At 41.4% G+C, this 16,229-nt stretch overlaps 1 protein-coding gene across 1 annotated transcript; it reads right to left on the bottom strand.

Moving 5' to 3' along the window:
* Nucleotides 1-12,982, bottom strand: ankrd24 (ankyrin repeat domain 24; the record flags this gene model as incomplete). Its single annotated transcript, XM_080506085.1, has 22 exons — nucleotides 1-348; nucleotides 910-975; nucleotides 1,128-1,286; nucleotides 1,362-1,538; nucleotides 2,078-2,311; nucleotides 2,988-3,304; nucleotides 3,383-4,149; nucleotides 4,462-4,625; nucleotides 5,690-5,868; nucleotides 6,031-6,160; nucleotides 6,266-6,385; nucleotides 6,504-6,593; nucleotides 7,308-7,400; nucleotides 7,652-7,674; nucleotides 8,204-8,376; nucleotides 8,941-9,047; nucleotides 9,231-9,301; nucleotides 9,547-9,604; nucleotides 9,755-9,819; nucleotides 9,919-10,007; nucleotides 11,023-11,153; nucleotides 12,947-12,982. 22 exons carry the CDS (start codon nucleotides 12,980-12,982, stop codon nucleotides 280-282), a joined length of 3,318 nt encoding a protein of 1,105 aa, XP_080362211.1. The 3' UTR covers nucleotides 1-279.
* Between the last annotated feature and the right edge of the window lie 3,247 nt (nucleotides 12,983-16,229).

Below are 16,229 nucleotides of genomic sequence, written 5' to 3'. Positions count from 1 at the left end.
TTCTATCGTCTAAGCAACCACTCCATTTTCATATTCAAGTTTCTGCCATGATAAACCCCTGACATAGAATAAAGGCACTCCACATTCAAGTTCTCCACATAGTTGTTTCTGCTGTTACAATTACTACAACATTAACATGCAGCTTTTTCTGACCACAGATCAGTTGTATTTGGCTGTGTGGACATGGTCTTCACCGTATCAGTCACATAAGATGCTGTATTGGAGCTGCTGAACTATATCTTGTTTAGGAGGAGAAGAGATCTGTAGGCTTTGTAAAGTTTAGTGTCCTTGCTGTGTCATCCTTAAAATCTGGAGAAGCAAACGTTGCACCTCTTCATCCATACGACCCTGGTAGGAAAAAGACATAATTAACCTCTAACCAGCAGTTGGGTTTAATTAAGTGCTGCAAATGGAACATTTTGTAGTATTTCAATTGACTATATTTGTACCATTCGGAAGGGTACTGTATACAATCTGGAGGAGAACCCAAAAATCTTAACCGAGAATCCATTACCCAACCACTCCCTCCACACATCTATCTCCTCACCCTTTATATTACCACATTATCATTTGAAATCAAATGATCCCTATTATAAGGCCTGACTAAACCCTGACGAGACTTATCTGAGTATAATTGTGATAGTGAGGTTTTCATGCCGGGCTGGAACATTAATTAATGCTGTCTCTATATTTGAGTTATGCCATGTCATTTGATGGGGAGACATATGAATAGAACGCTTTTTGCAAAGAACTTCTGCTAGTAATTATTTAATTGGACGCAGGTCTTTTAAAAGGTAACATCAACTCAAAGGTGCTCACATCACGTTCACCTTAAAAAGGCAGAATATTGGCGTGTTAAGGTTGTTGTTCCAGGTTAACGTGTGTGTATAAATGTTCAAATCAACTGACCTGCACAGCTGCCAGCAAATGCGAGCGGTAAACAGTCACCACCTGTTTGTGTTTCCTCTCCCAGTCCTGCCAGGGAGAAAATAATGCTACCGTTTGAACAGCAAGTGACAATCACTATGCTCAGTCATTTTTGAAAGTGAGTGTGAGGAGTGATGCAAAAAGAACAAACAACTTTTGCATATGATTTTCATAACTGAAACTGTCGATTCTTTTCTCACCTGAAGCTGTTGGGTTAGTATGGCAATCCTGTTCTGCAATGCCATTTGCTGTCCAGGGTTACCATGATGGCTGGAGGAGGAGGTGTTGATGCCAAGAGGGGGCGAAAGAGCTCCAAGAGCCTCTTTTAGCCGAAATACCTCCTTGGACAGCTCTGTTATCTAAAAGAAAACCAAGCATTTTACCTGTTTCATTCCTCAAGAGAAACACTCTGACTTAACCTAGCAGTCTTTCACCTTACGGTCCTTCTCCTTGACCAGGCCCTGGGATTCCTGGATATCCTTGTGGAGCTCCTGGACGTGGCTTGATTGGGCCTTGAGTTCAGAAAGATGCTGCTGCACTGTGGCCAGCTGGGACTCTGCGGCTTGCCGTTCACTCTTGTTAAAGAGTGCCTCCCTCTGCACCTGGAACACCTATATCAGAAAAACCACCAGTTGCTTTCTGTCACTTTACAAAGGTTGCCTTCATTTAGTGCATTCGGCACCTAAAATAACTTTATTTTGTGTATAAAATGAGTTTCAATAATGAATATAAATGCCCAAATTTAACAACATGACATTAAGCAATGTTTGGAACACATTGCTTATTCAGTGGTTAAATCTACTGGATGAAAAACAAAAAAAACCTGCATTTTTTTGTAGACTATAGGTTTTTCTCAGATATCCACAAATGAATCCTTAGTTCAAAAACCATACAATTTGATTTTATAACAGTACTAACCAAGAATGAACATGAGTCTTCAACTCAGAATAGATTTAACCATGGGGGGGTTCCACGAGGGTTCTGAGTCTGGACACTTTTCACAATACAGTAGACATGGTATACGTAGTATAAATGCAGGAGAGAGTCCTTTATGGTACACGGCTCACTTCATGGCAAACGCAATAACGACTAATTTGGATTTAGAAAGCATTAGAAAGGACTAAAGTCATCTGAGACAACATACACACACCTCAGTGCAGGTCTTCTCATGTTTACGAGTGAGGTCATTGAAGCGAGCTGTGATGGCGTTGACCTCCGCCTGCAGCGAGAGCCGCAGAGCCTCATGGTCCTCCTTAGAGATCAGACCCTGTTCTGAGGCCTTCTGGGATTTCAGCTCTCTCAACTCCGTCTCCTTCTCACTGAGAGCGTCCTGAGCTGCAGCGGCACTGCTTTCACTGGCCTGCAGAGAGTGCTCCAGCTCTGCCTGTTCGACAAGAAGGTTCACCAAATTGTACAAGTCTAACCAGATTAAGCAAAGCTTTGTAATATTATTACAGTCAGAACTTTATGGCAAACTTAAAAGTGAAATGGAAACACACGACCATATATTGCGAAATATGGATGCATAAAAAGTACTTTTGCTGGTCATGTATTTATGTGCTGTCATATTTGTATCGGAATTCCTTAATGGCTGTACTACGTACACTCCTTTGATTGGAATTAGACATATATTAGAAAAGACACCACTGCCAATTGACAATTGAGCAATTGTCCAAAAAATGAGCTGCTCCTGAGGAGGGTGAAATTGTGGCTTTTATAACTGTACTGTGAATGAAATATAAACAGTTTAAAATGAAGCTGGATGGATTTCATTCCGAAGAATTAATATCGAACAGCATCAACTACTGTATTTGCTGTAACTGCTGTTATAGTGCCTGTGCATCCAGTAAACAAACTGTGAAAATCCAATAGTCTGTTGGAGGACTGCTATTGTAATTTTATGCAAAACAAAAAGTTCATTTTAATATCTGAGGTTTCACATCGAAAGTTTGTACTTTCTAAACTTTTTGGGGTTTTCCGGGAAAAATGTACTTTGCATTTACTTTTGTCATACCCAATGAAAGAGATACTGTAAAAACAAACAAATAACTAATACAAACCTTCACTTTCTCATGCTCCTCTTTGGGTATGGCATCCTGCATGGCTTCCAGTTTGGCCTCCAGTTTAGCAGCCAGCTCCTCGGCTTGACCCCAAAGGGTTTTCTCCTCTTGGAGCTCCTGCAGCGTCTGAGCTAACTGCTCAGACACTCTAGAGAGTGCCTCGTTATGTTTGGACAGAGGCACAGCATCTTTCAGTTGCAGGGCGTCCTGTGCGCGGCCCTCCCTCTCTGCACAGAGGCAGTCCAGTGCCTGGGCTGCTTCCTGTCTGGCAACCTCGAGTTCCTCTCTCACTGCTGCCAGCGAGCGCCTGGACCGGTCTGAAGCAGGAGAGACATTCACGAGATGAAAAGTGCAGAATGGTAAACTGAATACAAAGAAAACAATATACTACACACCTGAGCTCTCTGAATGCTCCTCCTCTTCCTCATCCTCCTCGTCATCATCTCCACGTGTTTGAGGTCTGAGTCTCTCCAGTTCTAGGAGGGCGTTATTGAGCCTTTTGGCCACCTCCGCCCTTTCCCTTGCCAGTTGCTCACACTGAAGCCCCAGGGTCACTTGCACCTCCTCCAGCTCTGAGCGAGGCACACACTTTCGGAGTTCCCCCTCCAGCTCACCCAAACGCTCCTGCAAGCGGCGGACCTGGTCTCCATCTCCTGCCACTCTTCCCTCTTTCCCTGATGTTCTACTATCTGCCAGGGCTGCCTCCAACTCTGTGACTTTGTCACGGAGACACTTCACAGTGTCCGTCTCTTCGGTTCTGTCTCCTTCCTCTTTCCGGGAGTCTCTCTGAGCCAGTGCATGCTGAAGTTCCTTTACTTTCTCGGTCAGCTGTTGGATTGTGTCACTGTCCAGGCTGCTCTGACTTCCAGCCTCGCCCTGCCTCTTAGCAAGCTCCTCCTCTAACTCTGTCACCCTAGCTCTCAGCTGCTGTGCCTCTGGGCCTGGACCCTCTTCTGCAGCCCCAGCACCTGCTGCTGCTGCTGCTGCTGCAATCTCTCCTTCTCCACACTCCACAGAAAGCACCCCGAGGCGCATCTGCTCCTTCAGCTCCTCCATCTCCGACTGGGAAGAGGCCAACTGCTCCTCCATCTCGCGTAGTTTCATCCTCAGACCTTCTGTGCTTTCTACATCCACTCTGCCTTCATGAGACTTATCACTGCCACTGCAGAACCAAAAGAATTAATTGATCATTTCAGTGTGTTTTCCAAGTTCATGAAGTCAAATGACTTATAAAAAATAAACAAAGCCACAGTAACAGATATTGTACACAAGTCTTATGATAAACCTTTATTGTCCTGCAAAGGTGCCCACTATCTTTAAAATGGACCCTGATAGAAGCACCAAAAACAAACTGATATGGCTGTAGGACCGTAATTAGGAAAACCAGCTCACAAGAAACACTTGTGCTAAACCTACGTACTGTGGTAGCTGATCCAGTTAACTTAAGGTCAATAATAAAAGGATAAATTCTTACCGTTCTTCTGCCACACTGGAGGATTCATCTGAGCCGTGAACCTGAGAAAAGCGCTCTTGGAGTGCCTCAAACTCTTTCCTCAATGTCTCATACTGAACTATTGGGACAAAGTCCGAACTGGAGGCCTGCATGTCTGTGTCATCCTTCTCAAACATCTCCAACATCTGGTCACCAGAGGAAGAAACAACAGGTCACAAAGGGTTAACACCTTTCAATTCAATGAATTGTATGGTCAGTGAATAATCTCTTCAGGCTGTCAGAATATATGTACATAATATGTACAATTTAATAGAATTATTCATAAATATACTATACTACTACTGCTCGTAGAATTAATAATAGTAATCATAATAATCATAATCATTTTATGCTATGTATTTTTGGTTTATTACTGTTGTCACCCCCATTGTAAAACACAGCACGGGATTAGGTTGGCATTTGTCCTCATTCATCCTTTCTTTGCAGTCATATCTGATCACTTATCTGAGTTTCCCTGCTCCGTTCATTTTCACATGGAGGGGAAGATGCAAACATTTTTGGCTGGAGTTTCTGTTAGTCCTATTTCCAGTGGTAGATAAGCATCCATATCACCACAGAATATGTCAAACAAAGTTTTTAACGCTAAAGAGCTACATTTACTTCAACCAACATCAGCCAGTTTGTGAACAATGTCCACAAACACCCTCCATGTCTGTATCTGATGATGTTCTGTTCTATTTATACCTGTATGAACACAGTGCCTGGGTGCATTAGCCAGAGTGCAGTGTTCAAAAGTAGTTATGACTAATAGTTTCATAAAATACATTTAGCAAATCATTGTGTATTGCCACACGGCAGCACAATGGTGAGTGCTATCGCCTTACAGCGAGAAGGTCTGGGTTCAAATACTTTCTCAGTGGAGTTTGCATGTTCTCCCTGTTTATGTGTTGGTTTCCTTCCACAGTCCAAAAAGCAAGTGAATGTAATTGGTGAGCCTAGAATTTCCCCGAGGTGTGACTGTGAGTGTGTATGATTGTCTGCCTTTCTGAACTTTCTGTTTGAACTATGATGGACTGGTGACCTGCCCTCGCCCGTAGTGAGCTGGGATTGGCTCCATCGCCCTGCGACTCTGAACAGGATAAGCAGTGTAGAAAAAAGATGGATGGGATCTTTTGTATTCAATATAGGCTGCATTTTCGCATGCATACATGTGGTTGTTCATACATCAGATAATGCTGCTTGGCCTTACCTGCACTTTAAGAATGAGCTCGGCGTTTTGGGAGGTGAGGCTCTGTATTTCTTTATGGAGGTCAGCAAATGTCCCCGCATCTCCTGGGGCTGGGGAGGGGCTGGCAGAGTCTCTCTCGGTTTCAGAAGTGGTCTCATCATTAGCAATAGAGGCTCTGGAGCGCTTGGAGAGCAACTTTTCTAGAGAGAAGGGTCACGAGAAGCCACACTAAATATAAATCTGTATAAACCAGGTACAAGATGAACACAAGAAGTCCCAAGTGGCAGGACAGGCATGCGTTTCTTGGAAGTACATGCATGCCCTGTTTGAGAGTCATCCAAGTTTACAAAGACACTGCGTACCAGGGAAGTCCAGCATTTCATCCATGTCCTCAGAGTCACTGGCCCCAATGCCGTGCCCTCCTTTCAGCTCCTCCAGGAGCTTGTCCCTCTCGATTTCAGCCTCCTTAAGACGCTGCTTTAGTTTAGACATCTAGTGTACAGAACTAGGCAATTAATATCAGAATTCACTCAGACCAAATGTATATATGTGCAGACAACAGTGAGAGAAAAATGGTTTCAGCTTTATGTTCAGTACCTCCTCCAGAGCAGAGAGGGCGCTCTGTTGCTGCTGTTCCAAGGTTTTGATTTTCTGGAGCAGACGGCCTCTCTCCAGGCGCAGTCGCCGGATCTCTTCAAACACCTCCTCATCTTCCGACTAATACATCACGGCAGAAAATATGACAACTAATGGCACATAGTACGTTTAATGTGTGATGAAAATGAAAACATGTTTGGACTATAACTTTACAGAAATTCAGACTTGTTGTGCCAACCTGGGGTGATTGCTGGTTTTCTGGATGCTGTGGAGACTTGGCTGAAGGGGTTGAGCTCCGGGGCTGAGGGGAAGGTGGTAATTCCTGGATCTTTAGACCCCCCCATAATAAAAAGAAAAAAAAATCAAGCAAATAAATTAATATAGATGATAGCATTAAGGAATTTGTGTATTCAACATCACCAAAGATCATTGTGGAGCAGGGGTCCCCAACACGTAGCTCACGAGCGACCAGGTGTGCAATATGTTTTTTGCCAGAGTTGTGAATGATAAAACACAACTTATATTCATCAGTTGGTAAACCAGTCTAAATTTCATTCCAATCAAAATCACAGTTGTCCATCCACACCCAGGATAAAATTATTGTTTGTCTACTAGCTGTCAAACAAACATTTGTGCTCTTTGGGACAACAGCATGCTTACACTCGTGAATTAAGCTAGTGGAGCAAGCTTTTACACATCAATGGTCCTTAAAACAACTTTTTAAGGATTAATATGACCACAAATGTGCATTTTCACATTTTAAATGCAGTATTGTTTCATTTCACAATTTGTATGATACTCAGAATATTCAAGAACACACTGTGCACATAGAATATTCATAACTATAGGTGTATACTTTTGAGTTTTGGTTTTATCTATTCAACACTGGCAAAAAAAAAAACTAAAAATCACCTAAAAAAAAAAACCTTTAAATTAAAAAACTTTTACAGCTCAGACATGTGTGGACATCACACGCTCAATATAATGAAAATGTTGATGATTTAAACATTTTCCCCATCTGCTAAAATGCTTCTTACTGTACCTGAAGAGGAGAGCGGGGTGGTGGAGGAGCTTTGCGTTTGCGTGGGGTCGTCCCCCCCTGCACTGATGACGTGCCTGAGGGGATTTGAGCAGGCTGCGTGGGTGTGAGAAGGGGGCGGGGGGGGGTCAAATACAAACTGAGGTCAAGCTCAACATAAAAAAAAAAAAAGGAAAATAGAGGAGACTAAGATAAGGAAAATGGTGGGCAGCAAAGGGGAAAGAAGGCCAACAAAAAGAAAGCAGCACACAAAAACAATGACCTCATATTGGAAAACATGCACAATATGATTGGCCATGAGCTCATTGATGGGAGGAGTGTTGCAACACTAAGCTATGCATTATTACCTCCTCGCCTGCCGTCTCAGATGCTACGAATGGGTTGGGAAAGAGAGACAGAAAAGTTCTCAAACATCTTCAGCAAACAGATGTAAAATGTGGACTAAAATACGTGTATGTACTCCAGTTACGTTTTAATAAGCTTACACAGCTGTTCTTTGTGTGACTGTGAAGCAGTGAGACGTTGGAAATATCAAATTATCATTGCATCTTAAGCACATTAAATCCTTCATCGTCATCTCTTCAGACTCGCCGCACATGTGTTTTTTTACGTGTTTGCAAAGTCTTTGTTCGGAGATAAAAGTTGCCTTTCAAGCGGGTGGGGGTTCAAACCCACTTTACAATCACACCCAGCTGTCCTCCTGGTCCGCCCCCTCCTGTTACAGTCACCATCCGGAGCAGCACGGCTCCAAACAGAGCTGAACTCACTGGCTATTATTTCAAAGTCACTCTGATTAAACTGACAGCAAAATGTTTTACGATATAAAATTACTTAGAAAAGTAGATGACAACTTCCAGCACCAGAAAATGAAAATAGACTGAGGACCCCTATACTCATACCCGGAGGTACTCCATCCTGCAACATCTGAATGATGCGCCGGTTGCCAGTAGTTTCGCCGTAGTCGGCCGTTTTGTGTCCAAGAGCGTCGGCCAGTTGGGTGTCAGCGCCGCCTCTCAGCAGCGCCTCCACTGTCTCAACACTGTCACTCTCACATGCCAACATCAATGCAGACCTGTAACACCAGATATAACATCGAAGTACAAATTAGAGCACAACAATCTCTAAATAATCACAATGAGAGAACAAGTACCATCGCTTATGATTAAAATTACAAAGTACAGGACATTGACATATACAATATTCAGTATTTTAGAGTGAGGACATGTCATCAATACAAGCATGAAATATATAAGAATTCTAATGAATATAAATAAAATAATGTTTAACTTACTCGCAAGGAATTCAAATTTAGAGCTGGTTTATAATAGACATTATTTACTATACACTTCTCTAATAATCCTCTCCAAAAGGCTGCCTAAGGCCAAACAGAAATCTGTTGCTCAGCATCTGACCAAGCATTTCCAACAACTCAAGTCATTTTCTATGTGAACCCATCCTGTATGCCAACCCAGACGGCTGTGGCAGTAATCCTGAAGACATGTTTTCTATTTCTTGTCTCCACTGAGAGCGCTGTTATGCGCTTTTCGCACTCCACGCATATGACCTCACTCCCTCAATAAACCTTTCAAAGTGAAAGTAGAGCGTCTCAAGAAGATTGTCATGAACAGTTCCGTACCTTCCTTGGCTGTCCTGCAGGTTAGCATCGGCACCTCGACCCAACAGAAAGACACACAGCTCCACCCTGCTCATCTGAGCCGCTAAGATCAGAGGAGTCGCTCCATCCTGAGAAAGATGCACAATCATACAATCATAGCAGAGCAACAAAAGATACTTTACCTACTGATTTTACTTAAAATACTTGAACTAAACCATACCAAACTGAACAAAATAACAAAAAACAAAGTAACCGCTAACAAAAATGCCAAATCAAACATCCCTTACTGTCGCTTCAATCTACAAACTTACGCTGTCTTGAATGTCCAGATCAGCCTTGAAGTCCCAGAGGGTCTCAGTGCAGGACAAGCAGCCACTCACAGCTGTGGTGTAAAATTCCCATTATACAGTTATCAAATGTGAAATTTTAGCCCGTGAGTTGAACTGACTTGATGAAAATATAAACGCTAACTTTTGAGACAAAATATCAGTAAAGTCTGATTCAAGCTTTCTCTATACGAGCTACCGTTAAAATTTAAATTGGGTTGAAAAACATTCATAACAATTTGCTGCATGCAGGCCGTTATGGGATTAAATACAGATCTGTCATGTTTTCTCTGACATTTACCTGAATGATGAAGTGGAGTCCGACCAATACTGTCAGTGCAATCTACAGACAGTCTCTCCTGACAGAGAAACAAATCAAAAAAATTATAACTGGAACAAATATATATTGTATGTAATTACAGCAATATAAAAAAAATTACATCAAATGTTATGTATAAAAATGTTATTTGCCAAACTCATTGCTACGGTATCATGTGACTGTGTTTTACCTGTAAAAGCCTCTTTAAACACTCTGACTGTCCATTTTTGGCTGCAAGGTGAAGAGCGCTGAGGCCTGGTGTCAGTCAATCACAAGCAGACATTTGAAAACAGCTGATGACGAGCGATATTCAGTTTACGGGATTCATTTTTCCATGAAAAAAAAAAACCTTACCAGCACCATCGGTTGCATTGATGTCTGCTCCATGAGAAATGATGACCTCCAGACAGTTTAGTCGGCCTCGGCATACAGACAGGTGAAAGCTGCCGAAAGGAACAAGACAACACCTGTGTCATTAATTATCACAAATAACAACAAAACAAAAGAAGAAACAAAACAAAATACAAATTCCCTAAAACTTTGATTATTTATAAAAAATTACAACAATTAGATGCTAATTTTACTGATCCATTAGTTTGTATTTTATTCACAATAGAATAAACATGTCTGAGGTTGAAAGGTTGAAATGTTACAATTTCCTTACGGGATGTATATGTTTATTTATGGAGTTATTTATTTAGTAATGAGGTATATGAACAGATTTATTATGTTTAGTCTTGGATGGAATTACTTCTTTATAACTAATTAATGATGATGGCGATGGGGAGATAATGAATGCACAATAAATTTATTTTCACTTCACGAAGAGCCACCACATGATGTAATGAATTCATTATTAATTCAATGGAATAGAAAATCAATTTTCTTAGTTAAGCTGCTATACTGTGGGGTTAGGGTTAGTTTGTTTACTTTTCTTCATTATTTTACACTAATGCACTATTGCAATACTATGACCTATTGTTTTTATAAATAAAGATATCTGAAATGTATATTTGAATATTTATCACTCCTCCTTTAACTTATTGTATGTCAGGGCTTTTATATGCTTCTCTACCATAGTCTGTGGTCCCTTGTCTTAGTTTTCTCAGTATTATCCAGAAGGTTTTCTGATAATAAAGCAAAATGTTTGTTTAGCTGAACTTCCTACGTCCGTAACATCTGCAGTGTTGATCAGCTTGCTGTCTGATGTCAACCTCTTTGCTGTTCCCTGACTGTGTCCTATTCTTTCCTCTCTTCCAATCCCCAAACCTCAATCAGTGCAGGCAGAAAGCTGCCGTCTCTGTGTCTTGATCTGTTGGTTGTTTTGTTTCTGTTAAAAGGTTAAAAGAAAGTTTATTTTCTTTTCCATTGTTTTATTTGATTATGAAATGCTATGAAATTGCTATCGATATCCTATATGCTGCTAACTGTAAGGTAAAAATCAAGTTCTTAACTTACGCTGATTTGCCCTCAGCATCCAGCTTGGTTGGACACAGACCTTTTTTGACAATGAGGGCAGAGACTTTGTCAGGTTCATTCTGCTCAACGGCCTGCAGAAGCCTTTCATCACTCTTACTCCAATCTTGACTCTGGGGGGGGTTAAAGCCAGAGAACAGGTCAGCACACACCAGATCACTGCTGCGTCAATGAATACTTATCGCATACAAAGTAGTAAATGTACTCAATGTACTTTTTTTCTTCTTGCATATCAATTTTACAACTTGCAGATAACAACTTGTATTACAGACAAATAGTTTAAAAAGAAAGAAATTATCTTTTTCCTATTTTTCCTGGGTAGAGAGAGAAGGTACCTACTGGCAGTGGGAGCAGGCTGAAACAAGGACAGAACCGCTTCATCAGGCTAAAAACAGGCTGCTGAGGATCCATGCTGCCAGCCAGTGGTCACATACAACAGCTAAAGTGTGAAGTGACGACTGCTTATCCTGCCCGACAATGCAAACTGCACCCCGACTACATGACAATAAACTCCTCCAGTGATGGTGAGTTTCTTCAGATACCCTTCAGAGGTCGAAACACAACCGAGCTGGAAATACCACAGAGTACAACACTAACCCGAAATCATACCTGCAGTGAAACCGACAAGCTTTCCACACATGAACATGAACACACACACACACACACACACTCATGTATACAAAGCAAAACAGCTATTCTCTGTCCTCACGTCACCCCTGTGCAGCACCTCCTCTACTCTCCGCATTCAGAACTGCATCCTTTCATCCTGCTCCAGCTGCTAGCAGGGATGTTGTCCTCCACTGCACCTCACACACATATCAGACACACATCACACACACACACACACACACACGTACTACTTTCCTTTGCCACCTCCTTTCACTGTCCTCCTTTCTCTAACCTACTAATTTATGTGACGCCTTCTTCTCTTCATCCAGCTCCCTCCTCTCCTCCATCAGTTTGAGTCAGGTCCTGCACTGTGCCGCCCCGGCAGTGAACAGCGGCTCTCGTCTTCTGCAGCTACACAACGGGCCCGTGTGATGAGAGGACTCAGCAGAAAGAGGAGAAAAATCTGCACTCTGCTCTGCTGGTTTGATACCTCGTTTAAAGGACAGAGTGGATACACTGACACAAGCACTTTCATAAAATTATCTATCTATCTATCTATCTATCTATCTATCTATCTATCTATCTATCTATCTATCTATCTATCTATCTATCTATCTATCTATCTATCTCCATCCATCCTTTTTTGAGGTGATCTTGTCAACCTTGACGTGTGAATCACTAAATGTGTGGGGAAGCATGTCAGTAGGGTAAAGTATCCGCTTAAGACAGCAACAGGCTCAAATTATACTAAAAGCATCCAGGTACTAAATGTTCAGACCACATAATGGAACCAATGGCCGAGTTAGGGAGAACTTCCAAAAGTTGAAAAGAGATGCGTTTCTCAGTTTGTTTTAGTGCCAAATGCCAAAAAAAAGTCACAGCCAGATGGGATCCCAGTCAAATTGTTCTGTCTTGATCCTTCTATATTAAAAAAAAAAGCTACACAGCCCTTCATAAAAGCAAGCGAATGACAGCAGGAAAGTAAGAATTCTTTGTGTGTACATGTGAATAATTGAAGGCCACCTGAGATCTCTGGTTATAGCTGCAGTCTGGAGACAGGCCTGCTCTCCTGCTGCTTCTCAGTGACACCGTATCCCATAGCCCTCACCTGCCCCAACCCTCCCCAATATCCCCCACGCAGAGGGCAAACTGTGTCTTGTATAAGTGGGTCTTTGATGCAGATTAATGCATTAATATTAGGTCATGTACATGTAGGCAAAACAGCGGGTGTGACAATTTCTCCAGAATAGTCTCGCCTGTTCAGCTTAGCACTCTGCACGACAACAGTGACACTTACCTCGTTCTTTTTAAACTTTGCTTTGAGACTTTTCATTGCAGTATCATGAAGCTCTGTCACAACAGGAGCACTGCAAGAACAAATACGTTAATGAACAACCAAGCAAACAAAATGTGTTTCATTTTACATTTTTCCCCTTCCAGTGAATTAGACATTGATTATGATTGGTTTATGGAGACTTCAGGCGTTAATGGTCTGAGCATGGACCTAATGTGCCAACATGTTAACACAATGAATGGATTTGCCAGATTTTGGGCTAAGATAAACACAAATAAACTAAATACTAACCACATGTCTGCAGGTGAAACATGCAGCCTACCTGGAGAGGGCCGTCCCGTCCTGGTTGAGGGATTTCTCTGTCCCATCAGACGCCCACAGCTCAACACCGAAGTCACTGCTGCCTGGCTGACAGCAGGAAGGTCCCGCCCTCATCACCAAGGAACCAATCAGGGAGGAGCATATCGCCGGATCAACATGTGATTGGCTGTGATGGATGGCTGAGTGGAACCGTCTCACTGTCGATGCGCAAGTATATAATAAACTGTGTTTATTGTTTTTATTCTTGAGCCAGCCGGATAATGTAACAGTCAGGTTTCTGACTACAACTCTCTCTGTCTGTGTGTGTGTGTGTGTGTGTGTGTGTGTGTGTGTGTGTGTGTGTGTGTGTGTGTGTGTGTGTGTGTGTGTGTGTGTGTGTGTGTGTGTGTGTGTGTGTGTGTGTGTGTGTGAATGTGTACCTTGCGCTCATGCCACGATTTTGCAATTTGCCAATTTTATAATACTTCAATTTCAGCAAATTTTCTTCTATATATTTCACATTTTCAGTAGGGAAAAATCAACAAATCAAAATCAAGCAATTTGGGGTTCTTTCCCCAAAGATTCTGCTATATTAGTGCAGTTGACAAGTTTATTGTGAGAATTTCTGCAGGACACACGCAATAAACATTAGCTGCCGATTGGGGGCAGTACAAGCAAGGCTGACACAACTGTGAACCTTGATTGTTTTTACAGGTCTGTGCTGGTCCCCCCCCCCCCCCCCCCCCCCAATTCCTTTATACAGTCCAGATGATTTTGATATAACACATCTATGTTTTTGAAAGAATAACTTGCTTCAGTTCAACACAACTGTCCACAGTTCAGTTTAACAGATCGCAAAGGTTATACAGGAGGAGAAACATTTTTGTCAAGCACTGAACTTCAGAGAAAATGTTACATCCATATTTAGCATTTTCTAATGAGGCAGTCTTATTAATTCTCTGGGACCAAAAATCCACAGCCCCTTCTCGTTTTCTTCATTTAATTAACAGCTCTGACTTCCACGCAAATGTGTCTGATTTGCATGAAGAAATCCCCACTGTGACTATAGATCTGTCAGACTCTGTTTCATTGTCTCTCACTGAGACATCCTGGTTCTTCTTTTAGGTTGTTTTCTTTTTTTGTGCTCTCTGTGTATCTTACCATCACTCACTCTGACAGCTGTTATTCTTTTAAGACCCGGCTCTCATCTGGCTAAGATGGAAACAGAAATAGGTGCTCAATATGCAGAAGGTAGTGAGAGGAGAGGAGACTTACAAAATAGGTAATGATGAAATAATGTGTTTGTTTTAAGAAGAAAAAAATTATTTAATTGATCATGGATCCACTCAAATATTGTGCAAACAAGTAGAAATGTAGTATTCAGATGGATATGTGCAATCAAGATTTTTTTTTGTCAACTTATAAACGTACCAAATAGGCTTAAGATAAAACCTTTAACAAGAACTATATCAATTGTTGATGTGCCGGTTAGTGCGCTCACTAAACAGAGAGAATATCCCTTGTTTGATTCTGGGTGATTTTTATTCCTTCTATGAGGTCTTTACACGTTGACCCGTTGCATGTCTGAGTATCCTAGGTTACACCCATAGTCCAAAAACCATGCATATGAGGTTTGAGGATCAGCTTCATCGCTCAACAGGAGTGAGCCCAAAAGAAGTGGCATAGAATATGAATGAATTAAGGCATTTTCATTGGTCTTCCAAATCTGACCTCAGAAAGGTAAATAATTAGCCTTGGTAGTGGCAATCAATCTGTATTGTCTTTAACTCCCTGGATTTTGAGCATCACATTGTTCACTGATAGACCCAACTGTTGCATTGGCTACAGTTTCACTGCTGAAAGACTGGGACAGAAAATGTTCAGTATGATGTTATGAACCCTGGATTTAAATAAATAGACAGATAGACAGATAGACAGATAGATAGATAGATAGATAGATAGATAGATAGATAGATAGATAGATAGATAGATAGATAGATAGATAGATAGATAGATAGATAGATAGATAGATAGATAGATAGATAGATAGATAGATAGATAGATAGATAGATAGATAGATAGATAGATAGATAGATAGATAGATAGATAGATAGATAGATAGATAGATAGATAATTTAGTTAATTTAGTTAATTAAACACAAAGACTTTCCATCTTCTTATTGGACCAAAGAGGTGGTACAGAAATCCAGAAGTCATATTATTACTAGTATTATTGCCAAGAAGACCAGGGGCTATAGATTTTTTTCAATTGATGGTGTGTTTGCATTTTTTCTCTTTGCCAAAGTGAGTTTCCTTTAGTTTCTTTCCTGGGACGTTTTTAATTTATTATATGTTTACATATGAATGTATCGGTGTGACTGAGTCTCCAAATTCGTTCCAACAGCACCGGCATTCAACAAACATCATATAACAATGGATGGACTCAAACAGGAATAATGTCATGTGTGTTAATTATTTATCAGCACCCAGAGTCCAACTTGCATCACCTTTTGAATGAATATAGTGGCACTATTTTATTTTGTTATAATTAACACTCTCACTTAAAATTACAAGAAATCACACATGGGTCATTTGTGCACTTTGAAAATATGATGACATTCAGTTGAGGATCAAATAAAAGTCCAGGGGTTTGCAGCTGTGGTGAACTTCTTATGCGGAGATGAAAAGTGCCTTTGTTGATTGATGGAATCGCTCCTACATTCAAGCATACAGGCTTTGCCACTATAATTGATTTAGGTTGGACTACAGTGGCTTGGGACTTTTTCAGTGACACATTTATTTCACAAACACTTTCGCTTTTGATGTCCATGACCTTCCTGTGGGCCTTGAGCCGGCGCTGGGCGAGCAGGATGGAGAGGATGTGATAATGTGTGGAGGGTGACAGTGGTGGGGGTGGATTGTAGCTGCATGACCTCATCCAGCCCCCTGCCCCTGGGAGAAAGTGAGCTCAGGACTGACGTGAAGA

Source organism: Blennius ocellaris (assembly GCF_963422515.1).
Source record: "Blennius ocellaris genome assembly, chromosome: 12".
Lineage (NCBI taxonomy): Eukaryota > Metazoa > Chordata > Actinopteri > Blenniiformes > Blenniidae > Blennius > Blennius ocellaris.
This window is presented reverse-complemented; position numbering and strand designations above follow the sequence as displayed.